Source organism: Labeo rohita, chromosome 2, assembly GCF_022985175.1.
Source record: "Labeo rohita strain BAU-BD-2019 chromosome 2, IGBB_LRoh.1.0, whole genome shotgun sequence".
Classification (NCBI taxonomy): domain Eukaryota; kingdom Metazoa; phylum Chordata; class Actinopteri; order Cypriniformes; family Cyprinidae; genus Labeo; species Labeo rohita.
In genome coordinates this window covers 1,174,748-1,200,384 of record NC_066870.1, presented here as the reverse complement: position 1 = coordinate 1,200,384, position 25,637 = coordinate 1,174,748, and the positions used below count along the sequence as shown (strand labels likewise).

General features: G+C 36.7%; 3 protein-coding genes across 3 annotated transcripts; 1 reads left to right on the top strand and 2 right to left on the bottom strand.

Annotated features, from left to right (window-relative positions):
* Nucleotides 1-749: 749 nt before the first annotated feature.
* LOC127173462 (gastrula zinc finger protein XlCGF8.2DB-like) lies at nt 750-7,178 on the bottom strand. The gene is made up of 2 exons (XM_051123377.1): nt 6,751-7,178; nt 750-4,963 (listed from the first exon to the last, which is right to left on the bottom strand). Exons 1-2 carry the CDS (start codon nt 6,827-6,829, stop codon nt 3,960-3,962), a joined length of 1,083 nt encoding a protein of 360 aa, XP_050979334.1. The 5' UTR covers nt 6,830-7,178; the 3' UTR covers nt 750-3,959.
* A 1,298-nt stretch (nt 7,179-8,476) lies between these two features.
* LOC127176370 (zinc finger protein 850-like) lies at nt 8,477-17,191 on the bottom strand. Its single transcript, XM_051128016.1, has 3 exons — nt 17,037-17,191; nt 14,179-15,339; nt 8,477-10,512 (listed from the first exon to the last, which is right to left on the bottom strand). Exons 1-3 carry the CDS (start codon nt 17,119-17,121, stop codon nt 9,341-9,343), a joined length of 2,418 nt encoding a protein of 805 aa, XP_050983973.1. The 5' UTR covers nt 17,122-17,191; the 3' UTR covers nt 8,477-9,340.
* A 561-nt stretch (nt 17,192-17,752) lies between these two features.
* Nucleotides 17,753-21,883, top strand: LOC127173604 (gastrula zinc finger protein XlCGF7.1-like). The gene is made up of 2 exons (XM_051123533.1): nt 17,753-18,161; nt 20,822-21,883. Exons 1-2 carry the CDS (start codon nt 18,077-18,079, stop codon nt 21,652-21,654), a joined length of 918 nt encoding a protein of 305 aa, XP_050979490.1. The 5' UTR covers nt 17,753-18,076; the 3' UTR covers nt 21,655-21,883.
* Nucleotides 21,884-25,637: the final 3,754 nt, after the last annotated feature.

Sequence of the window (25,637 nt, the reverse complement as noted above, 5' to 3'; positions counted from 1 at the left end):
ACTGAGCCTATTTAGCTGTGCAAAACAGATCATTATTCTGCTGAATGTTATAAACTAACATTTGTATTCAAATAAAATTACATTTATTAATGTACTAATAAACAGTAATTTGTTGCACAATTGTTTTACCGTTTACTGCACTTTATGTGTGTCACACATCAGACGTGAATGGCTGTGCTGCGTCTAATAAACTGAAGTCTTGCAAAAATACAAGTCTTTCTTTCCAAGAAAATGGAATTTAACTCCAGAATATATATAGAATATATTGAAATAAATTAGGTTAAATATTTCAAACGGGTTACCAATGGGTATGTTAAGAGTTAGGAATGGGTTAGGACAATAACTAAGTGTATACAGTTAAACAACTACATATTTCTTTAAAAAATAATAATATATAGAATTGAATAGCAAGCGCTATTAAATAGTATGAGACGCTAATACATACATATATACAATAAATAAATAAAATTAAATAATACAAAAAAACTATAGGGTCTTAGAAATGCGGTCCTAGAAATGCTTTTTTTAAGCCCGATGCACAATTTAGTATCAAGAAGTGTAGAAGAAAAACTTTTTACAAAAAGCCTAATGATCAAATTTACATAAAGCCATTCTTTTCTCATTTAGAAAAAACATTTAAAGAATTTTAAGGAAAAACAGAAAGGCAAGTGAAACATCATCTGCAAAATGAAAACCACTTCAAAACACATGTATGTATAATTTATCATAACATTTTTTAAAACTGTGGAGCTAACAATCTGCTGAGAAGTATTAATGTAACAATACTCTTAAAACAGTATGTAAATGTATTATAAAATTCTTCCCATTGTGTGTATAGAAGAAAATATGAAGAGTTCAAATGCAAAACCAGCTAAATCCATCTGATGTCTTTCTTTAAAAAATGCATTTTTATCAGGCTCAGATGTATAGGTTTCTATGTAAGTACTGGTCCTTCTGATTGGGCTGAGGCTGGAATTTTAGCAAGTTTGAAGAAAAAGTATTTGATGGACGTGTAATATGTGTCGAGAGCATTCACTCAGTATCATTATCTCATTTTTGACCGAGATGGCTTTTAGCTGGTTTTGCATCTGAACTCTTCATATGTACATTTTGTGACAGATTGTTGAAATCCAAAGAATTAACACATACGAAATTAAAATGACCAGCAGACAGGAGATATGCATATTCATTTACTGGTCAAACACTTAATCACACAAATGATCTTTCATATGAATCAGACTTAACAGTTTTGATTGTAAAAGCTACTCACAGCATCCAAAATAAAGCCAAAGACAGGTTTTTACTTGTATTATCCACTCACGCAAAACCCCCGGTCTGGTGCTGTTTCATCACTCATGTTCATTCAGCCCATATTTGGTATTATACACTGTATTATATCTAATTCTTGGCACTGCTACTGTTTTAAAAGGTCATATATATCAGCCATTTGTGCATGATGCTCCACATCTGTAAATTGTCAAAATTTGTGCTTTACTTTTTTCAAGTAAAGTCCATATACTCAGTGGCCAAATTATGCAATGCTCTCATTAAGACCAAGTCCCATCGACTTAAATGGGATAATACTGAAATCAAATGCTTGCCAACTTCACATTTCAAATCAGCAACAAAATCAGACATGAACTGTCCCATAAAGTGTATATTTCAGGTTGGTCCAGTCAATACACACATGCAATCATCAGTCAGGACACTGAGAACTGTTGGGAAGTGGAGCATCTGACAGGAGCTGCAGTGATGCACTGACTTCAACTGCTGATTGGCTCTTTTATTTAGAAGTCTGGACTGTTCTAAAAATTCTGACATATTGCACGTTAATGTTTCTCCGGTTCAATAATGTGAGTTATCTGATTGGCTTGAGTAGATAGTTAATGGACTCCATCTATTTGTGGATGTGTGTGCACCTCTTGGCTTTGTGTTTGTGACATAAAAACATATTTGCGTATTTTGAATTTCTAAATCTCATTTTATTTATTCATGTATTCAGTTCATTTTTGTGAAATGTCAATATTTGAGACGAAAGGTGAGTGATTTCCATTCTTGACTTTGGTTTACTGTACCATGAATAATGACAATGAATGCTATAGACACACTTTGGTTTTTATTTGCCTTTATCTGCTTCTTTATCTTTTCTTCTTCAGTGCAAAGGACAGTCCTGTGTCACGACAAACTACATGAAGAATCTGTGATTAGTTTTATTTCCCATATAGGGTGCTCAGTTGTATTGCAGAATGGGCATCAATCAGCGATATATGTACCTCAACTGAAATTCTAAAAACAATTTCATCACGCATTACATTTAAAAGTGCCTCTACTCCAGACTGTTGTTGGTTCTTAAGAAACTGAAGTTCTGAAAGCAGTCTTTTAGACTATAAAATGCATTATTCCTATTTCCATAGTGACGCATCAAGCTTGTTACGTGACCCTTCATGCTGTATGACCGACATATAGGTTTTATTTCCTAATTAACCAATGTTATTCAAAATACTGTAAAAGAATAGTTTACACAAAAATGGAAATTAGGTGAAAATGTGCTCAGCCTCAGATCATCCAAGATTAGAAAGAGTTAGTTTCTTCATCAGATGTCATTCCATCACTGTCTCACCAACGGATCCTCTGCAGTGAATGGGTGCCGTCAGATTGAGAGTCCAAACATCTGATAAAAACATCACAGTAATCCACAAGTAATCCACACCACTCCAGTCCATCAGTTCACATCTTGAGAAGACAAAAGCTGAAACAAATCCATCATTAAGATGTTTCTAACTAAAATATGAGTCCATAATCAATAATAATGAAGTGAAAAAGATGTACAGGTCAATCACTGTTTACATTATATTTTCATTTAGTCATTTAGTAGACGCTTTTATCCAAAGAGACCTGCAAATGATGACAATGGAAGCAATCAGACCCACAAAAGAGAAACAATATGTAAGTGCTGTGACAAGTCTCGGTCAGTCTAACACAGTACACACAGCAAGGGCAGATATAATAAAAAAAGAATAGAGATCACTCGTGTTAGAGGGTAACAGGTTTTTTTTAATAAATAAAGAGAAAACAAGTAGTTCAACTAGAAATAGAAAGTGCTAGTGTTAGAGGGTCAAGTGTCGATGGAGGAGATGCGTCTTTAGCCATTTCTTGAAGATGACTTAAAGGAGAAGTCCACTTCCAGAACAAAAATTGACAGATAATGTACTCACCCCTTTATCAGTCTTAAAGAAATTATGTTTGTTGAGGTAAACATTTCCTCGGCTTGGATCGTTTACAACCACATTTGTGATCGTTTGAAGCTGCATTTAAACTGTATTTTGGAAGTTCAGAATCGGGGCACCATATCAGTCCATTATATGGAGAAAAATCCTGAAATGTTTTCCTCAAAAAACATCATTTCTTTACAGCTGAAGAAAGAAACACATGAACATCTTGGATGACAAGGGGGTGACTACATTATGTGTCAATTTTTGTTCTGGAAGTGGACTTCTCCTTTAAGACTCAGCTGTTCAGACTGAGTTGGGCAGGTCATCTTTGGGATGGCACTACAATGTGCCGTTCACTTGCAGTTCACAAGCTTCTGGAAAACACACAAGTCTGAAGTAGTGAATTTAGGAGTGCAGAGCCAGTGGTTGTTCTGTAGGCATATATCAATGCTTTGAGTTTGATCCAAGAGGCTATAAATCTAAATAAAAAACAAACTCATCTACATCTTGGATGACCTGAGGGTGAGCACAGTTTGGGGCGAACTGTTCTTAGATTGCAAAACAACTGATATTATTATTCTCAGATGTATTTTGTGTTTTAAATACTTTTATAATGATCAAGTTAGTTGATTGGCAAGTCATATCTAACAGGCTATATGCTCCACCACGTTTGTTTACACTGCAAGCTGAACTGTCCTGTCCGCATTTAATTCACATGAACACACCTACACCTGGATGTGAAGCTCCTCACTGTCTCAGCTTTGGACAAGCCTTTTTTAAATGTTTCCCTAGATTTCCATATCGACTGAACGTCTTCCCGCATGAAGGACAGAGGTACGGCTTCTCTCCCGTATGAACTCTCTCATGTACTTTAAGGGCTCCCGAAACTGTGAAGCTCTTCTCACAGTGTGAACACTTGTAAGGTTTTTCTCCAGTATGGATCCGTTCATGCACTTTCAGTTCACCAGCTCTAGTAAAAGTACTTCCACAGTCCAAACACACGTAGGGTTTCTCACCAGTATGTATTTTTTGATGGTCTTTAAACCCGTTGAGCCACAGAAAACTCTTCCCGCAAAACGAACACACGTACCGCGTTTCGTCTTCGTGAATCCTCATGTGCGTCTTCAAGTGCACGGCCAAGAAAAACTTCTTGTCGCAGCGCTGACAGTGAAAGGGTCTTTCTCCAGTGTGAGAGAGCAGGTGTGTTTTGAGATTGCAGGCCTCTGAAAACCTCCTGCCGCATTCAGGACACTGGTGCAGTTTCTCTCCCGAATGCACTTTCATGTGTCTTTTCAAGCTGTTTTGATGTGTGAAACTCTTCCCGCACAACATGCATGTGAAAGGCTTCTCTCCGGAGTGGATTTTCATGTGTTCCTTTAGACCTTCCTTCTGCGTGAAGCTCTTTCCACACTGAGGGCAGGTGAAAGGCTTTTCTCCGGAGTGAATTCGTAAGTGTCTCTTCAGATCTCCTGAATTTGCGAAACTCTTTCCACACTGAGAGCATGGAAACGGTTTCTCTCCAGTGTGAATTCGTATGTGCCTCTTAAGATCTCTTTTACAAGTAAAACTCTTTCCACACTGTGGACACATGAAAGAACTATTGGGTTCTGTTGTTTTTGGTGAAGAATTATTTTCAGTCTGAGAGCAGCCGAAAGATTTTTCTCCACTTATGAAACGCTGAGGTTCCCGATTCTGCCGTTTCTCCTCCACTTCATTCAGTTCTTCACTTTCCTCTTTCACTTCCACCAGGTCTAAAATGAACACAAAATAGTTAAAAATCAATGAAACTGTCAAAGACCATATGTTTGTTTTTAATAATTTAACATGCTTAAATGGTTTAAGGAAGATATTTTGTAGAATGTAGGCAATCAAATAGCCGCTTGTCCATATTGACTTCCATAGCATTTGTGACCCTGGACCACAAAACCAGTCTTAAGTCGCTGGGGTTTATTTGTAGCAATAGTCAAAAATACACTGTATGGGTCAAAATGATTGATTTTACTTTTATGCCAAAACTCATTAGGAAATTTAGTAAAGATCATGTTCCATGAAGACATTTTGTAAAATTCCTACTGTAAATGTATGAAAACATAATTTTTGATTAGTCATACATTGTTAAGAACATTATTTGAAGAACTTTAAAGGTGATTTTCTCAATATTTTGATTTTTTTGCACCCTCAGATTCCTGATATTTAAATAGTTTTATCTCTGCCAAATATTGTCCTATACTAACAAACCATACATCAATGGAAAGCTTATTTATTCAGCTTTCATATGATGTATGAATCTCAATTTTGAAAAAATGACCCTTATGACTGATTTTGTGATCCAGGGTCACATTTTTTAAATACTTTTTCATATGGATGTCAGTGGGGACCAGCTGCTGTTTGATTACCAACATTTTTATTTCACGTTAAACAAAAGTGTGAAACAATGACGAGTAAATGATGACAGAATTTTTATTTTTGGGTAAACTGTCACTTTAAATTATGCCATACTCAAGTTAATGCCATTAGATATAGTACACAACTGCTATGCAGGATCATGATCACTTATTTTATTGAACCATGTTGTTTTCCAGCCTCTGTCTTAAAGGGGTCATCGGATGCCCATTTTCCACAAGTTGATATGATTCTTTAGGGTCTTAATGAAAAGTCTCTAATATACTTTGAATAAAAATTCTCAATGGTTTTGTAAAACAACACCCTTTTTACCTTGTCAAAATGAGCTCAGCAAAAATCATCTCATTCTAAGGGGTTGTTCCTTTAAATGCAAATGAGCTCTGCTCGCCCCGCCCCTCTCTTCTCTCTGTGGAGTGACGGTCTTGTTTACTTTAGCCGCATTTATCCCTAAACTTCCTAACTACCACATTATAAGGAAAGATTCATAAAAAAAACCCTCATACTCACTTCTGCTGTAAGTGAAGCTGGATCATGAATGATTCACATGAACATAGACGGATATATGTAGATCGGGAGCCGCATTCCCTTCACAAACAAACATAATCCACTGCATCTTCAGCGGCTCAGATGTCGGGAGTAAATGACGACCACTATGTTCATTATTACATCCAGCAACACAACACCTCAATCGCTCAATCGGAGATATTCTTGTCTAACTTACATCCCTGCTCCGGCATCAAAACAAAGAGGTCCTACTGTTACAGCTGATCTGAGGTAAGACGCTCATGTCAATCAACTATGGTGGGAGTGGCCTCTGTCATGTGACGCCACAACGACAGGCATCTGAGAACGGCTCCACTTGAAAAAGGGGATATTATTTTTACAGATTAATTAAAAACCACTGCATGGATTTGTATCATTATAGGGTAGATTTGTACATACACTGACAACACACATTAATGTTCAAACAACATGAAAAAGTAAAATTAGCATCCGATGACCCCTTTAAAGACAAAACAACGCACCCTTTGACAGCTGTCAACAGACCAAACCACAACCTCTGCAGGCAGAAAACCAAACTCTTCCCCTTTGAGTGTCAGCAGACATTAAAGAAGAATCAAGAATGATCACCAACCTCCCTGTTCCTCAGTTTCTTCCTTTTTCACTCCTTCTGGATCACTCATGTCTTCACTCTCCTCTTTAACAAACTCCATCTTCACGACAACATATTGTGAATTTGCAAACGAGACTTTGTCAGGTTTGTGATTATGTGTAATTTACACCTCTGATGAGTGAATTCGTGTTTTCCTCATGTTGATTCGCTTCACTCACACAAAACAACATCAGTTTTGGCGCCATTTACGAGAAACCGCCTATTATCGCTTGAATAACGCTGTCAAATACTGCATTTAGTCATCTACAATCGTTCACATTACTACCTCAGAACAGTTTTTATCATCCTGTGCATCTTTAAACCACGTCAAAAGTTTCGTGCAGATTTATAGTGGACCAATGCAGACGCGCTCCTTCAACACAAATCACTCCTCCTTCCGTAAACTGCAGCCTGAGGCGCGTATGACGCAGCACGCACGGCGTCATAATAACAAAATAAAAGTCAGTCCAAATATTGAGCGTTCATCTGAAATGTTTATTTTTGTAGTTTCCTCATCTGTAATGCATGTTTAGAATATTAGGGACGTCTTTGACCGTTGTGTTTAGCGTTTGATGTTGTTTAATAAATTAAAACAAGTAAAACAAATAAATTTAGAATAAACAAACAAATAAATAAATGTAGTCGAATGTACCATTGGCCATAATATATATTTTACATATTTGATGTTGTTTATATATTTATTGTTTGTTTGCAGGACAAGGCGTTTTCTTCCAACCCTAGTAATAACAAATCTGGTGCATCAGAGTCAATAGAATGCTGTTAACATACATTTGAACCATATAAAATAGCAGTGATCAGACCCAGATAGCACACGTACATCTGCAAGATGTCTGTTAAAGATCACTTGATCTGGAAAGCATCTGCTGTGTATGAACATCTGACAGATGTCTGCAAGATGTCAGTTTTACATACATTCTAAATTGTAAACATCTTAAAGACTAAAGTCTAATAGACGTCTATTTGACATCTGATAGGAAACATCCTATAGATGTATTGTAGATAAGCAAATGCTCTAAAAAAATACGTCTTCTAGATGTAAACGCAGACATCAAATAGACGTCTCAGGATGTATGCACACGCTAAAAATATCCAATCCAAAAAAAGTAAACACAAATAGTAACACTTATAATACCCCTCACTAGTAAGAATTTCAGCACACACTTCCTCAATAAATACCTAATAAAGATACTGAAAGATGATTGTAAGTCGGAGGAGAAACAACTGTTATTTTTGATTAATTATGCAGGTGTGCAGCCGTCAATGGAGGTTATGAGAAATCTTCTGGATTCTGGTTCTGGATAAGTGAACATTTCACATTTTTAATGTCTCATTTATTCTTGTAGAAAATGAACAGTTCAGATGTCCATAGATCCCTCGCTAGAAACAGCTTCCATTGTGGTAATGTTACACACACAATCCTCCTAACTTAAACTACATTTATTAAACTGTGTCATAATTGTGTAACATGTTTTAATGAACAACAAAAAACCAACGCATTTTTAAATTCCACTATAATAAAATCACTGTTGAATTATCCACTGAAGACCAATATACAGATATGGTAGCCCAAATATCAATCCTGGGAGATATTTCACCAAAAAAGAAGAAAATCCCCACATGAATCAGTGATTCCACTACAAACCCAGGCTTGGTTTGCAACAGATCAGGTTTACAAACATGCTTGGAATTCATGTTCTTCATTTTATTAAAGTGACTGTCAGATATTTGAACACAAACTATTAAGAGCAAAGGTTGGAAGCAGGCAACACACATAAACACAAGCCAATAACACCAGACAGGACAGGCAAACAAATGCAAAAGAGTAATTTAAGGACGTGATTGAAACCAGCAGGATCCTGATGACTGTGAATATGACAATAAAGGCGAGAATGTTCAGGCTCTGCAAACACTAAACTAAAGACATATTTAAATCTGAGTTTACGGTTCAGTTTCAGGCTTGAAGCTCCATGTGGAGTGAATTTAAAGGCACAGTTTTTAAACAGTTCCAGTTGGTAGTGTAGCTATAAACCAGATTCAGCATAAACAACAAAATACAATGCTTCCATCAAAGCAGGAATCAACCGTATTACAATGTTACAAGATACAATGTTACAAAAAGTGTTAATTAGCATCAGATTTGTTCTTTGTGCTCGCTGAAGAAGTCACTGCATGCTACTTTATTTTGCTGATCATTTTATGGTCAGAAACACTAAAACTACACAGCTGACGTGTTTATCAGTCCATTCAGTGACTTATTTACATGATTCATGTGACCGACTCGAGCATAAACTAGCACACATTCAAGCTTGATTGATTTTTGGAATAAAAACAAAGCATACTGAAATCATCAGTACTTAAGAGCTATGATTAAAATTACATTTTAAAGATGTAATCGTATGTTTATATAGTCTGAAAAATGCAACCACATGCAAAAAAAAAAAGAAAAAAGAAAAAGAAAAACCACTGTTTACTAATAAAAAAAGTGTGGCAGTTTTTCTAAACTAATACTTTGACCTTTCTTCAATACCCTAAATGGTCTTTTGTTGGGTGTTCACTTTTTCAGCTTTGGACAAGCCTTTTTCAAATGCTTTCCTAAACTCCCATATCGGCTGAACGTCTTCCCGCACGAAGGACAGAGGTACGGCTTCTCTCCCGTATGAACTCGCTCGTGTACTTTCAGTCCTGATGACTGAGTGAAGCTCTTCTCACAGTGTGAACACTTGTAAGGTTTTTCTCCAGTATGGATCCGTTCGTGCACTTTCAGTTCGGCCGCTCTGGCAAAGGTTTTCCCACAGTCCAAACACACGTAGGGTTTCTCACCGATATGCGTTTTCTGATGGTCTTTAAATCCATGCAGCCACAGAAAACTCTTCCCGCAAAATGAACACACGTACCGTCGTTCGTCTTCGTGAATCCTCATGTGCGTCTTCAAGTGCACGGCCAAGAAAAACTTCTTGTCGCAGCGCTGACAGTGAAAGGGTCTTTCTCCAGTGTGAGAGAGCAGGTGTGTTTTGAGATTGCAGGCCTCTGAAAACCTCCTGCCGCATTCAGGACACTGGTGCAGTTTCTCTCCTGAATGCACTTTCATGTGAACTTTCAGGGTGCTCTGTTGGGTGAAACTCTTCCCGCAAAGCATGCACGTGAAAGGCTTCTCTCCGGAGTGGATTTTGGCGTGTTCCCTCAGAACTTCCTTTTGTTTGTAGCTCTTCCCGCACTGAGGGCAGGTGTAAGGCCTTTCTCTGGAGTGAATCCGTACGTGTCTCTTCAGCTCTCCTGAACTCGGGAAGCTCTTTCCGCACTGGCGGCAGGTGAAAGGCCTCTCGCCCGTGTGAATCCGTACGTGTCTCTTCAGGCCTCCTGAATTTGTGAAGCTCTTTCCACATTGAGGACAAGTGAATGGTCTCTCTCCGGTGTGAATCCTGAAGTGATCCTTAAGGCTTCCTTTGCACGTGAAGCTCTTCGAGCACTGAGGACACGTGTACGGCCTTTCGCCCGTATGAATCACCATGTGAACCTCGAGGTGTCCTTTACGTGTGAAACTCTTTCCGCACTGCGTGCAGGCGAAAGAGCCTTTAGCGTCTGCTCTTTTTGAGGAAACGTTCTTTTTAGTCTCTGTGGAACTAGAAGACTTTTCTCCACTTGCTAAATCATCAGGTTCCTGATTCTGCTGCTTCTCCTTCACCTCATTCTGCTCTTGACGTTCATCTTTCACTTCCGTCAGGTCTAAAATTAACAGTAAAACAACACCAGTAATAAGTACAGAGCAAATGGTAATATTTGATGAGCTGAAAATATCCATCAGATCATGTGGTATGTAACTATACTATAATAATGAGATTAATTTGGAAAATATAATGCATTAACACATTTAATGCACTGTCTCACCCACACCTGTACAGAATCTTTCGCTGATGCAGTTCATAACGAATGTATAGTGTTACATTTTAGACACAATACTGTTGTTTTTGCTCAATTTTGCCAATGAAAATAATTCTAATCAAAGCAGAACTGTTGAGCACCACACAGCAGTGATTCATTACTGAACGAATCCATGGTTTTGAACGACTTGAGTGAGTCAATGATTCAGTGACTCATTCATAAATATAGTTGCTGAATTCTGAAACGCACACTAATATATCACTCTTACTCTTTTTAGCATATCTTCATATGGCAGAAATAGTACGGGTAGTATAGCACTCGGTTCCAAATTGAGAAAATCGCTTGCTTTGTTTCTGAATGAATCAGTCATTGGAACAAATCAACTGAGTAAATGAATCAATGGCACACTCATTGAGACTGGCAGTTTTATTTTCATACTTAAAATATAATTTCATAAAATATTTAATATTCAGTAAAAACATACCCATTTATTATTCTTAGTTATGCAATGCTGAATCAAAATATTTCTTTCTAAAGCTACCTTTTTAATGTCTATTAAATTATTTTATCATTGTAAGACAATAATGAGTTTAAATTATATTTTGAAGGTTAATTTCACACATCCAAAATGGATTAGTTACATTAATTAAACGACACCTCATGTAAATAATTAGTTGTGGAAAACTGGCAGCCCTAATAATAACTGTAATGGAGATTCGTAGTATTTTTTATTTCATTTTGGCTGTTCAAGGTTTGTTACCTTAACGTTCTTAATTATTAATGAAGAATCAAGAATGATCACCAACCTCTCTGTTCCTCAGGATCTTCGTCTTTCTCACTGCATGTTTCTTCACTCACATCTTCAACAGCCTCCATTTTCACAACAGTGTGAAGATTTTAGTAGAAGTAGATTTTCTACGTCTTCGTCACGTTTAAGACAATGTCATTAAAATAGAAAACAAAAGGCGAAATGTATCAGTCCCGTCACGTGTGGACACATTTCACCATATAAGTTACAATATTTACTTCAAAGCGTTACAGTTTATATCCGACAGTAATCTGTTAGATCGAATAATCGAGAATAACAGTGTCGCTGGAACACTTCTGTAAAACATGAATCTTTCAGCGTTTCGTATCGTTCTATAGACCTTAATGCATGTTATTCCGTGTAAAAACACAAACCTTTGCTCGATCGATTTTCTGCAGCTGTGGCGCAGCCCTGATGACGTCACGGGCCAAAAAACAGAAGTTGCTGTGTTCGTTTATTCGGCGGCTGTCAAACTAAAGCAAGGCACTGCCGCCGAGATCTGTTAGTGAACACTAGAGAGAGATTGTGATGTATCAAAAAAAGAGAAGCAATTCGACTTAAAAAAAAAAAAAAACCCTCCAGTTTCAGAGTCAGGGTGAAGAGATTTATTGGAGAGGGAAGGCAGTGGTAGGCTTTGTCTCCCAATAATCAATCAACTGTACTTTAATTGCACAGGTTATATAAAATTCTGTAAAATGGCATAATCTGTTCATGCAGATAATTCTGCATCATGGACCATTTTGCTTCCAAATTTGTGATAAGGTTGGATGACACATTATATTGTTTCGCCATTCGAGTTGTTTCTTCACGGGAACAGATTTTGTAGAAATGTGTCATTCTGTCTCTTTCTCAATGGATCCTCTGTAGTGAATGGGTGCCGTCAGAATGAGAGTCCAAACAGCTGAGAAAAACATCACAATAATCCACAAGTAAACCACACCACTCCAGTCCATCAGTTCACATCTTGAGAAGACAAAAGCTGAAACAAATCCATCATTAAGACATTTTTTAACTAAAATATGAGCTCATAATCCATACCAACGCTTCCTCCAGTGAACAAGTGGTCTGGTCTGAATCAGGAGAGAAATCTGCACAGATCAGTCACCATTTACAAGTCAAAACAGCTTTAAACAAATATTTGCCTGGATTTTGATGTAAGAGACAACAGGAGATGGACTTTTCCACTGGAGGAAGTGTTATTATGGATTATGGACTCGTATTTCAGTTAAAAATGTCTTGATGGATTTGTTTCAGCTTTTGTCTTCTCAAGATGTGAACTGATGGACTGCAGTGGTGTGGATTACCTGTGGATTATTGTGATGTTTTTATCAGACTCTCATTCTGACGGCACCCATTCACTGCAGAGGATCCAATGGTGAGACAGTGATGGAATGACACCTTTCTACAAATCTGATGAACAAACAAACTCATCTTAATCTTGGATGGCTACATTTTCATCTTTGGGTGAACTATTCCTTCACCATTTCACTTATCAGACAAATTATTTTTGTCATATTAACAATCACTGATTTAAGGATTATGGACTGAAGGAGATATGTGGGCTCCACTCATACATCCAATGATATTTCTGTATAATAATTCTAATGCTGTACAATTCTACATCGAAGTCCAATGAATTTAATTACAAACATACAACACATATCAGTCCTCTAATATGTTTATTTACAGGGAATTGCACAGAAGTTATTGTAAAGAAATTATACAGAACATTTCCTGTTGAAAACTAAATAAGCCGTAATGCATACAGCCTGTCTGATTCTGAAAGCAGACTGGTAATTTGTGAGAAGATGATGTGCAGTAGAACATTTCTGAGAGAAAGTAAGGACGCGGTACAGTCATACATGATCTGTGTTTTCATGAGAAGCACAAGTACGTGCAGAAAATCTCTGAAGATTAGTGATGTTTACATGAAATAAACCTCTTCACTATTTCTTAAATCCCTCCTTGTTGACACTTGACAATACACTGTTAGAATTTCTTGTGTTAATGTTTGCTTAACATAAATTAATTGTTGTATTCCTCATTTGGATAAAAACATCTGCTAAATAAATACATCTAAAAACGGGAGAGGAAATGCTGTATTTGTTAAAGTGCTCTAGTAAATATACTCCCGCAGTCCAAGCACACACATAAATCTCACTGATGTGTTTTCTGATGGACAAACCTGTTAAAGCCACAAAAAACTCCCACATAAAAGAGGAAAGAGAGAATTTGGCTAGATGTGAATTTTACTCAGTTTAAGCATTTCTAAAGATGTCTAAGTGTACTTTCACATCACATTTTCACACAGTGACTAACTATACTGTATGCATTTGCAGTCCTCTCATAATTTTTGCAAATAAAATCAAGTAGGAATACATCAGTAACCTCATTTCTTGACTGGTCTAGTTTCTTAAACGATCTCATTGAGTATTCTCAGTTCTCCATGGATCACCTTTGAAGAACTATGATGCACAAATTGTATTTTAAAGATATAAGATAAAACAGAGACATATTGCCATTTTTTGACGAAAGTTACCGTATGAAAAAAAGGTAATTTTTGCTATTTCATAATATAAAACCATCCCTACATTTTTGTAGCATTTCACAGAAACACACACACTTTGTCCCTTCATAATATTTCATTGTCACAATTTGTAGGACATTCTGTCCTGTAGCTGGAGTTTAAGGTGAAGCTCCTCACTGTCTCAGCTTTGGACAAGCCTTTTTTAAATGTTTCCCTAGATTTCCATATCGACTGAACGTCTTCCCGCATGAAGGACAGAGGTACGGCTTCTCTCCCGTATGAACTCGCTCGTGAATTTTCAGCGCTCCAGATTGAGTGAAGCTCTTCTCACAGTGTGAACACTTGTAAGGTTTTTCTCCAGTATGGATCCGTTCATGCACTTTCAGTTCACCGGCTCGAGTAAAAGTACTTCCACAGTCCAAACACACGTAGGGTTTCTCACCTATATGCGTTTTCTGATGATCCTTAAACCCGTTGAGCCACAGAAAACTCTTCCCGCAAAACGAACACACGTACCGCGTTTCGTCTTCGTGAATCCTCATGTGCGTCTTCAAGTGCACGGCCAAGAAAAACTTCTTGTCGCAGCGCTGACAGTGAAAGGGTCTTTCTCCAGTGTGAGAGAGCAGGTGTGTTTTGAGATTGCAGGCCTCTGAAAACCTCCTGCCGCATTCAGGACACTGGTGCAGTTTCTCTCCTGAATGCACTTTCATGTGTCTTTTCAAGCTCCGCTGATGTGTGAAACTCTTCCCGCACAACATGCACGTGAAAAGCTTCTCTCCGGAGTGGATTTTCATGTGTTCCTTCAGACCTTCCTTCTGCGTGAAGCTCTTTCCACACTGAGGGCAGGTGAAAGGCTTTTCTCCGGAGTGAATTCTCAAGTGTCTCTTCAGATCTCCTGAACTGGTGAAACACTTTCCGCACTGAGAGCACGTGAACGGTTTCTCTCCGGTGTGAATTCGTATGTGCCTCTTAAGATCTTCTTGACGTGCAAAACTCCATCCGCACTGAGGACAGGTGAAAGGCTTCTCTCCGGAGTGGATCTTGAAGTGATCCTTAAGGCTTCCTTTGCACGTGAAGGTCTTCCCGCACTGAGGACAGGTGTACGGCCTCTCGCCCGTGTGGATGATCATGTGGATCTTCAGGTGTCCTTTGCGTGTGAAACTCTTTCCGCACTGAGTGCAGGTGAACAGGTTTTTGGCTTCTGTTCTTTGAGATGACTGATTATTATCGTTCTGTGAACGACTACAAGACTGTTCTCCATTTACGAAATGATGAGGTTCCTCATCCTGATCGTTCTCCTTCGCTTCCTGACATTCCTCTTTCACTTCTGTAAGGCCTAAAACATGTTAAATTGCCCAAATCAATTCATGAATGTCAAAATGAAATGCAATCTAAAAATTTAGTGCTAACTGATCTAACACGGTGTATACACCGTGTGCAGAATTATTAGGCATGTTGATAATCTGGTCGTATTTTTTTCCCAAGCACATTTTACCAATTCCAAACCACATCAGTCTTAATAACTACTGTTAATTTTGTATTTAATCATTTATATGTGATATATAATTGTCCGTGAAGGCTGGAAGTGAAAAACTCTCTATATTCAGGTGTGCATAATTATTAGGCATGTTTTCTTTTACAGATAAAATGAGCCAAAAAAGAGATTTAACCCAGACTGAAAAGTCCAAATTATTAAATGCCCATGAGAAGAATGCAATACTAATGCATTACAAGAATTTGCAAAGTTAAGGCTTGACCATTGGACAGAGAAATGCTTGTTGAGTCTGCATGGTCAGAAAAAACAGGTGGAGAAGAAAAGATGCATGTTAACTGCAAAAGAAGTAGGAATTAAAGTGAAGAATTAGGTGTGACACCATCAGGAACCGTTTAGTCTCCAGCGCCACCATTTTCCAGAACTGCAACCGACCTGGAGTCTTCAGAAGTGCAATGTGTCAGGTTCTCAGAGACTTTGCTTGGTAAAAAATCCTAAAAAATGCCCCTGACTTAATAAGAATAACAAGCTGACGTGTTGTGAAATACATGAAGACAGTTTTTGTTTTTTGTTTTTTTTATAGGCTTTATAGACAGATAAGTTGAGAGTGACTCTTGAAGTACAAGCATCACATCCTCTTGTACCTCTGATTCAAGAATTTGTCTTCCAAAATCTGGCAGTAAGTTTTGGGAGTTCATTTTAGTCCATCTCTGCAAGTCAGACTTTTCAGGATAGGAGACTAAACATGAACTCCCAAAATGTACTGCCAGATTTTGGAAGATAAATTCTTGAATCAGAAGTACAAGAGGATGTGATGCTTGTCCTTCAAGAGTCACTCTCAACTTATCTGTCTATAAAGCCTATAAAAAAAACAAAAAAAAAAAAAAAAACTGTCTTCATGTATTTCACAACACGTCAGCTTGTTATTCTTATTAAGTCAGGGGCATTTTTTAGAATTTTTTACCAAGCAAAGTCTCTGAGAACCTGACACATTGCACTTCTGAAGACTCCAGGTAGGTTGCAGTTCTGGAAAATGGTGGCGCTGGAGAACTGGAAACGGTTCCTGATGGTGTCACACCTAATTCTTCACCTTAATTCCTAATTCTTTTGCAGTTAACATGCATCTTTTCTTCTCCACCTGTTTTTTCTGACCATGCAGACTCAACAAGCATTTCTCTGTCCAATGGTCAAGCCTTAACTTTGCAAATGTAATGCATTAGTATTGCATTCTTCTCATGGGCATGTAATAATTTGGACTTTTCAGTCTGGGTTAAATCTCTTTTTTGGCTCATTTTATCTGTAAAAGAAAACATGCCTAATAATTCTGCACACCTGAATATAAGGAGTTTTTCACTTCCAGCCTTCACGGACAATTATATATCACTTACAAGTGATTAAATACAAAATTAACAGTAGTTATTAAGATTGTTGTGGTTTGGAATTGGTAAAATGTGCTTGGGAAAAAAATATGACCAGATTATCAACATGCCTAATAATTCTGCACACAGTGTACATATAGAAGAATCGAGAATGACACTAACCTCTGTGTTCCTCAGTTTCTTCCTCTTTCTCTCTGTGTGTTTCTGCATCGCTCCTGTCTTCACTCTCTTCTTTAACAAACTCCATCTTCACATTAATGTCATGAATATCTCAGATGGGGTTTTTCCTGCTTTTTGGAAGCCAGACTGTGTCTCAGCTGCGATGATGGGAATATTTTAATGTTATGAAGCAGCAGTGCAAAATAAATCTCTGTTCCTGATGTTTGGATGCGGTTTATTCATAAATGATGCGCTAATAATTGCGAGACACTTCACAAAAGCATTACAATAACACATATGGCGATAATCTACGTTCACATTACGTTATACTAAATGCTTTCAACAATGTCATGTTTTTGAAGCACATTTGAAAATGACAGCAAACAACTTTTAACGGTTTTGTAACTATTTATACACCTTATAACGTAAACACAAACCTCTCCTCAGCAGCCGCAGCCCGCATGACGTCACACGCCACGCCCATCACAGCGCTCGGCGAAACAAAATAAAAGTCTTTATGAACACATGCAAAATGTGCGTCAGAGGGCATCTGCTGACATATATTTAAACTTTTAAAGGCCTATGCTTATATGTTGATTTACCAGTGTTATTCAGAGCACAAGCAAATACGTTAATTAATTATATAATGTGTTTTCTTTCTTCTCACTGCATCCAGTAGGTGGCGGAATGCACTAATGTTGATTTGCAAACCCTGAAAAATAAAAAGAAGAAGAAACGTGTTTCGATTTTGAGCATCAGAGGAAGAATTTGCTTCTCCGATTCGGACTGTAAGGTGTCAGAGAGCCTCATGTTAACTACATTTGTTTTACAGTGTGATGGTGTAAAAGTACCGAATTGCCACAAACTCTAGAAACTGTAGAAGCGCTGCAGGTAATTTGAGGGAGCAGCAGATGTGACTGGGATTCACGCCAATAAATGGCTCGAATGTTTCCATCTCCGTAAACGTGGCAAAGTCTTGTTTCCAAACAAGCAGGAGAAACTCCAGCTGTAGGATCTGAGATCTGCACGACATTAATGTGAAGATGGAGTTTGTTAAAGAGGAGAGTGAAGACAGGAGTGATGCAGAAACACACAGAGAGAAAGAGGAAGAAACTGAGGAGCACAGAGGTTTGTGATCATCCTGAATCTTCATGAATGACTGCCAACGATTATTAACATCATTTCAAGTTCATCCAGAGTTGGTTTAGGAAACCATACTAGCAGTGAAGACTAGAGAGTGACACAAACTTCCTGTTCACTGTCTACAAGCAGTGTGTTTGTCTCTGTCTCAGACTCTGTTCTGATGTTTCCCTGCTGATCCGAACTGACGTCGTTTTAAAGTCCTGTCCTGTTGTTAGAACAGACCCAGCTGACATTAGCAGTGTTGGAGAAAGTTACTTTTAAAAGTAATGCATTACAATGTTGCATTACTCGCTGAAAAAGTAACTAATTATGTCACTTAGTTACTTTTTATGGAAAGTAATGCATTATGATACTTTTGCGTTACTTTCACGTTACTTTTTAAATCTGGACAGGGCTTGCTTGTTTTTTCAATATAAAAAGTTATATTTTTAGCAAATGTGAAAGCCCTTTCACACCAAAAAGTGAAATGAATAAGCGTCATGATGAAGGAAAGGTAAATTCACAGCTGTACAGTAAAACACAGGAGAAGAAGCTTCAACTGGATCATCAAAGATCAGCAGCAAAGACACTGGTTAATAAAACGGGATTAAATACATAAAGGATAATTGTGTTATTTAACATATTTAATTATTGCAGGTTTGCGTCATATCTGAGTTTGCATTTCATGTTGATGAACACTGAATACAGGAGAGCTGTCAGTCAATCAATGGCAGAACAAAGTAACTGGTGTTACTTATTTGAAAAAGTAACTCAGATATTTTCTTGCAAATTAAAAAGTAATGCGTTACTTGAAAAAAGTAATGTGATTACATAACTTGTAATGCGTTGCCGCCAACACTGGACATTAGTTTTAACTTTAATTTAAAACGAGGACATCAATCTAAGTTTGTGTGCATGTGAAATGCACTCGTTCAGAACTGTTTTTGATCATGTACACCCTCATCTCACTGAATCATTTTAATTCAAAACAGTAAACTAACGGGAAGAATTCTGTTTTATTTAAACTGCTGAACTAAAATATTGAACTAAAACTAAATAAAATATTGAATCCTTATAACACATTCTGATTTGTTTTGACCAGGGTGAGATGCATTTGAAAAAAAAAGTTTTTAGCAAGGATTGAAAATTTGCAAATGCTTCAAAACACTCAAAATACAATTTCAGATTTTTTATGGTTATTTTTTAAGAGATAGAACCACCTAAAAAAGTTACACACTTTGTGTTTGGGTTGTTTTGGACCTGGGTGTGTACGGAGATCCATTAGGTGTCAGAAATACTTTTCATAAAATATATTTAGTCTTTTCCTCAAATCTCACCCATTTTTGGTACTGAATTTTGTTGATGGACATGAATTTGTCCAACTTTTGATGAACCATTACAGCATGAAAAACTGATCACTTTTTTCATCTGAAAGTGAAAGTGTATGCAAGTAATACTATGAATTTATCTTTACTGAAAACTTTTCTGAGTAATATTTGTTTTTATAATTTTTGAGCAATTATGCGTCATAAAGTCATAGGAATTTAATTAAATTCCGTTAATTCCAATGGAGTTAATACTGATGATTCTCAGAGTATGTGTGTAGCAATAGCCAAAAATACACTATATGGGTCAAAATTATTGATTTTTCTTTTATGCCAAAAATCATTAGGAAATTAAGTAAAGATCATGTTCCATTAGATATAGATATAGTAAAATTAAACTATAAATATATCAAAACTGAAGTTTTGATTAGTAAAATGCATTTTTAAGAACTTCATTGGTCAACTTTAAAGGTGATTTTCTCAATATTTTGATTTTTTTTTCAGATTCTCAGATTCCATATATTGAAATAGTTATATCTCAGCCAAATATTGTCCTATCCTAACAAACAACATACGTCAATGAAAAGCTTATTTATTCAGCTTTCAGATGATGTATAAATCTCAATTTTGAAAAATTGACCCTTATAACTGGTTTTGTGGTCCATGGTCACATATATTCTTATTATCTTATTTATTATGTTGTAATATGTTGTCAATGTTGAAATGATAAGATATAAATAAATAATAATTGTAAATGATGTAAAGTTATTGATCATATATAATATGGTTTTCTTGGAAAATATTAAATTATGAAATAATTATAAAATAACGATTCTTTGGGTCCAGACAGACCCAAATTGTGACAAAAATTAGATTTAGAATGGATTATGCAGGTTAACAATTAAAAATCACAGAAAATGTATATCTATACACTAAACTATTTGTTTGATAAGTTCTAAGTAAATTACTTAAAAAAAGATATCTGGATGATTCACATACATATTTTGTCATTTATCATCTATTTATGAGATTTCAAAATGAAACACAGAAGTCAGATGTCTTTTTCTACCTCAAAATGAATTTTTGTTGTATAAATCCTTTATATCCATACACAATACTTACTATTGGTACTGCCATAACCTCTACAGGTTATCATGTTTAAACAGTTTCCCCTTAGCGTTTGGTACAGTTCTCCCCTGCTAAAACAACATTGTTAAATAATATGAGGACAGATACAGCGATGATCATCATTTTGTATATACAGCATTTGTATAACAGCTGTTGCATTATTTGGTTTCACTTTTGTGAATTGATTTTTCCCATATGCTCTGTTCGTTTTAGAGCTGATGCAAGAGAAAGATGGAAGTCGAGTGAACGACGTGGAGGAAGAACATCAGGAAGCTGGAGAAAAATCCTTCAGTCACTCAGAAACGAAAAAGAAAGTCTCTCAAGAAGCCAGTAATTCATTCGTGTGTCCCGAGTGCGGGAAGAGTTTCACACATAAAGGACACTTCAACGAACACGTCAAGATCCACTCTGGAGTGAAGCCCTTCAGCTGCCCTCACTGTCAGAAGAGCTTCACGTGTAAAGGACACTTAAAACGCCACATACGGATTCACACCGGCGAACGTCCGTACGGCTGCAATCAGTGCGGGAAGAGCTTCAAATGCGCCACCAACCTCAAAGATCACCAGCGCTCGCACTCGGGCGAACGGGCTTTCAAATGCGAACAGTGCGGGAAAAACTTCATTTTGGCCTCGAACCTGAAGGCCCACCTGAAAATCCACACCAACGAGAAGCCGTACGTGTGCGCCGTGTGCGGGAAGGGCTTCCTGCGCTTGGGCTGTTTTAACGATCATCAGAAAATACACACGGGCGAGAGAGCGCACATATGCTTCGAGTGCGGAGACACCTTCACCAGATCCAGCGCTCTGAAACAGCACCAGAAGATCCACACCGGAGAGAAGCCCTACAAGTGCTCGTACTGCGGGAAGGGGTTCACTCACTCCGGAGCGCTCAAGAGACACGAGCGCGTCCACACCGGAGAGAGACCGTACCACTGCGCCGCCTGCGGCAGGAGATTCACACAGTCCAGCGATCTGCAGAATCACATTAAAAAGCCCTGTCCCATGCTGCCACACACCGAGCACAGTTCAGCTGCACTTCCAGTGTGAACACTGAGACGTTCTGCTGAATGAGCTTTTCATAGACTATATACAGTTTGGACTTGTTTGACAAAACAGATTCGAGGGAAATCGGTGTATTCCTTGCCACACGTTTGAGAGAAGTCTTTTCATCTGGGATGCAAAGTAGAAATGCGCACTTAGAGCTGCACGATTAATTGTTAAAAGATCTTGATTCAACCTTATTCCTAAATGACAACGATCGCCTGTGTGTGTTAAACCCTTTGACAAGCACAATCACAGCGATCATTCAAGTAGTTGTCAAGTATAGAGATGAAACAACTTCAAACCACTTCTTTTCAACCACTGTTATTTTTGTTCTGCAAACATTCAAATTATTACACAGTTACTGGGTTAAACATTTATAGTTCAGATGTAAAGTTCAGATGTCTACAGTAGTGATCAAAATAGAGTAAATCACCTCTTGATGTGATTACATTGTTACTCCAACAAGTGGTGACAAGTGAAAAATGTTTTTCATTGAATCATTCACTCAAGAGATTTGTTCAAAAACAGAGATTCATCACATAATGAAACAAATTACATTTTTGAGTCATTGATTGATTCATTTAAAAGATTTGTTCAAAATTTCAGAATCATTGTGACATTAATTTGATTTGTTCAGAACTCTTGATTTATTCACTAATGAATCAAGTGACTACTTTATGAGTGAGGCGTTAAATCTTTCACTTGAGATTTGTTGAAAAATGCTGATTCATCTTGTAATGAATCAAAAAGTGACATCTTTATGGATAAGTCATTGAATCATTCATTCAAGAGATTTGTTCCAAACTCATGATTCATCTAATAATGTAGCAAGTGAAGTCTTTGAATGATTCATTGAATCATTCGTTGAAACAGTTTGTTCAAAAACGCTGATTTGTTCAGTAATGAAACATGTAATTTCATCGTGAGTGAGTCACTGAATCACTCATTCCATTTGTTCAGAAATGTTGATTCATTCAGTAATGAAACAAGTGACTTCTTTTTGCATGAGTCATTGAATCATTCACTTGAGATTTGTTCAAAAATACTGATTCATCCAGTAATGAAACAAGTAAATCTTTGATTGAATCACTGAATCATTCATTGAAACAATTTGTTCAAAAACACTGATTTATTCAGTAATGAAACACGTGATTTCTTTGTGAGTGAGTCACTGAATCACTCATTTAATTTGTTCAGAAATGTTGATTCATTTAGCAGTGAAACAAGTGACTTCTTTTGCATGAGTCATTGAATCATTCACTGGAGATTTGTTCAAAAACACTGATTCATCCAGTACTGAAACAAGTGAAATCTTTGAGTGAGTCAATGAATCAATCATTGAAACAATTTGTTCAAAATCGCTGATTCATCCAGTAATGAAGCAAGTGATGTCTTTATGTCAAGTGAGTCATTGAATCATTCCTTCAAAACTATAAAAAAAAAAAAATTCAAATCAATTGGATATTTTTTTAAAACAGTCTGTACAAATCAACATTTTGTCAGAACTTCTAGTAAATGTCATTTAGCTTGTCTATTCAGAATCGTGGGAGAATCATGATTTCTGTTTTAAACAAAAGCATTGTGATTCTCCGTTTCTCTGTGATCGTGCAGCTCTATCAGCATCAGTCTGTTGTTTCTCTCGTTCTGTTTCCTCTGGTTTGTCTCGGCTGTTGAACAGTGGCGTGTGGAGAACTGACTCCGCTGAATCAATCAGGAAATCTTACAGTCTGCTGGAGCACATCTGTTATTTTGGTGGTTCTGGTTTTCTAACAGTGTTTTTGGCCTTGCAGAAAGTGCTGGTGTTGGTGACGGGTCAGTGTTTGATCAGGAGAGCCTGTCTCGTACTGTATCTGATCATCACACACTCACATATACTGTACAGTGTGGAAACAGGACATTTACAGGAATAAAAAAGCTATAACAGTCTTCTGCTGCATGTGACTTATTTAATGGGCTCAGAACAGGTTTACCTCAGCTTGAATCAAAACAAATGTAAATGTAGCTCAGTTCTGTACTAATTGTTGATCATTTGATTTATTGACACAACAAAAGGTCTGAAATCTCAACCTGCTGAATGTAAACAGAATTAGAATATCTAATATATAAATTTAGTAGAAAATCTTTTAAATTAACATGAAATAAATGTAAATTAAAGTAAAAAACAACAATAAGGGTTCAGTTTGATTGGGAAATATGTGCGTACTTGAATCATCTGCTAAGTGATCATTTCCTATAGTTAAATCTAACAATAATACACTGTAGTAAATGAGTTAAAATGCTTGGCAGAAAAACTGAATTATTCGATATCATTCTGTTCCAATATCAGTCAATTGAAGTTTTATCAAAAAAAGACGAGAAAAGCAGCTGTTGTCATTCAAGATGGCTTGCAGCTATTCAGTGAGAGATTTGACTCTAATTCCAGTGTTGTTGAACAATTGTGTATTTGTTTTTTCTTTTTTTTTTTCTTTTTTTTGGGAACTGAATTAAACCTTGAACCTTGAAAGCTGCAGCATTACAAAAACTTACAGTAGATTGTTTATTTTTACATTTCAGATTTACTATTTGCTATTAAATGTATGATTACAGTTGCACCATGCTTGATCCATAAGAAGTGAGGTCAAGTTCATCTGGGTGATTTTTTTTATTCATTTATTTTTTTTCCCTTTTAATTTTTGTTAAGGCAATCTTCAGTCACTTGTAACATTTGTGATTATATGTTTCTTGGCTGAATCGAGTAGGTTGTATAGTTCTCTTTGGTGTTTTGTAAGTTTAAGTTTCAAGTTGTACATTTTGTCTTAAAGTTTCATTTATCCCTAATTATTTCACATATTATTACGTCTGGCATGAAGGTTTGGTCAGAGTCTCTGTGGTGCAGTAAGACTGGACTCATTTCTCATCTGAGTCTCTGTGTCATTATAAGCACTAGTTCAGTCCTGTTATCTTAAGGATGAGTCTTTTTATCTTTACAGTCCTCTCTGATTATAAAGTGTTTTACAGCACACTTCTGAAGAGCTGCGATGTGTTGTTCTTTTCACACTGTTTATATATTATATATATATATATTATATAAGTGTCCTCTGCTCAGGAAGTCTGTGTTTATTTGATCAAAAATACAATAAAAACATTAATACGGTGAAATATTACAATTTGAAATATAAATTTTCTATTATATTTTAACATTTTAAATTATTACGCAATTACTCCCGTCTTCAGTGTCACACACACAAACACAGATATACACACATAGGTGTCAGTTTGATGTGATCTTTCTCTCTATCTTATCTTATTGTGCAATGGTTAGAGTAAGTGTCAGGTGTCATCTTCTGCGGTGTATAGTCGAATCTGGCCCCATCTCTTTGCCCTTAGTTTTTAACAATTTTATCTGAACAGCTGAACATAAGAACTTTGTTACTCCAGCTCAAGTGATGTTTGCCTTTTTCTGTAGGGTGTTCATGGTAATAAGTTTCTCCTGAAAGCGCTATGTCCTCTTAAAACACTGTTCACCAGTTTTAACTTAAAAACTTTAGTTCTGCAGCTGCCTTAACATTTGAAGTTAAATCAACGCAAAACTATGAGTCATTTCAACTCTCTACAATAAAGCGAGTTAAGAAGTTTATCGAACTTGAAATGTTAAGTTGTACCAGGTGACAACTTAGATATTTGAGTTGATTCAACTTAAAATTTTAAGGCAGCTGGGTTACTTACTCAGCTTTTATGTTTAACAAACACGAATATCTAAGTTGTCACTTAGTACAACTTAACATTTCAAGTTGACTAAACATATTTGAGTTAACTTAAAATGTTAAGGCATCAGGGTAACAAATTTAAGCTCAATAAATTGTTTTTTTTTTTTTGTTTTTTACAGTGTAGTAACTGATTACCTGTAATCTGGATTACTTCATCAGATTCCTTTTTTTTTGTTTGTTTAATTTCTGAAAATTCTGTAATTACACAGAAAATAGAGAGGCCACACAATTTCTCACTAT

What these genes read in the sequence shown, in the direction of transcription:
- LOC127173604 (XM_051123533.1), top strand. Translation starts at nt 18,077, where the DNA reads ATGGAGTTTGTTAAAGAGGAGAGTGAAGACAGGAGTGATGCAGAAACA. An exon ending in AGAAACTGAGGAGCACAGAG is followed by an intron (nt 18,162 to 20,821) that starts GTTTGTGATCAT and finishes TGTTCGTTTTAG; the next exon opens with AGCTGATGCAAGAGAAAGAT.
- LOC127173462 (XM_051123377.1), bottom strand. Translation starts at nt 6,829, where the DNA reads ATGGAGTTTGTTAAAGAGGAGAGTGAAGACATGAGTGATCCAGAAGGA. An exon ending in AGAAACTGAGGAACAGGGAG is followed by an intron (nt 4,964 to 6,750) that starts GTTGGTGATCAT and finishes TGTTCATTTTAG; the next exon opens with ACCTGGTGGAAGTGAAAGAG.
- LOC127176370 (XM_051128016.1), bottom strand. Translation starts at nt 17,121, where the DNA reads ATGGAGTTTGTTAAAGAAGAGAGTGAAGACAGGAGCGATGCAGAAACA. An exon ending in AGAAACTGAGGAACACAGAG is followed by an intron (nt 15,340 to 17,036) that starts GTTAGTGTCATT and finishes AACATGTTTTAG; the next exon opens with GCCTTACAGAAGTGAAAGAG. An exon ending in TTGTCCAAAGCTGAGACAGT is followed by an intron (nt 10,513 to 14,178) that starts GAGGAGCTTCAC and finishes TGTTAATTTTAG; the next exon opens with ACCTGACGGAAGTGAAAGAT.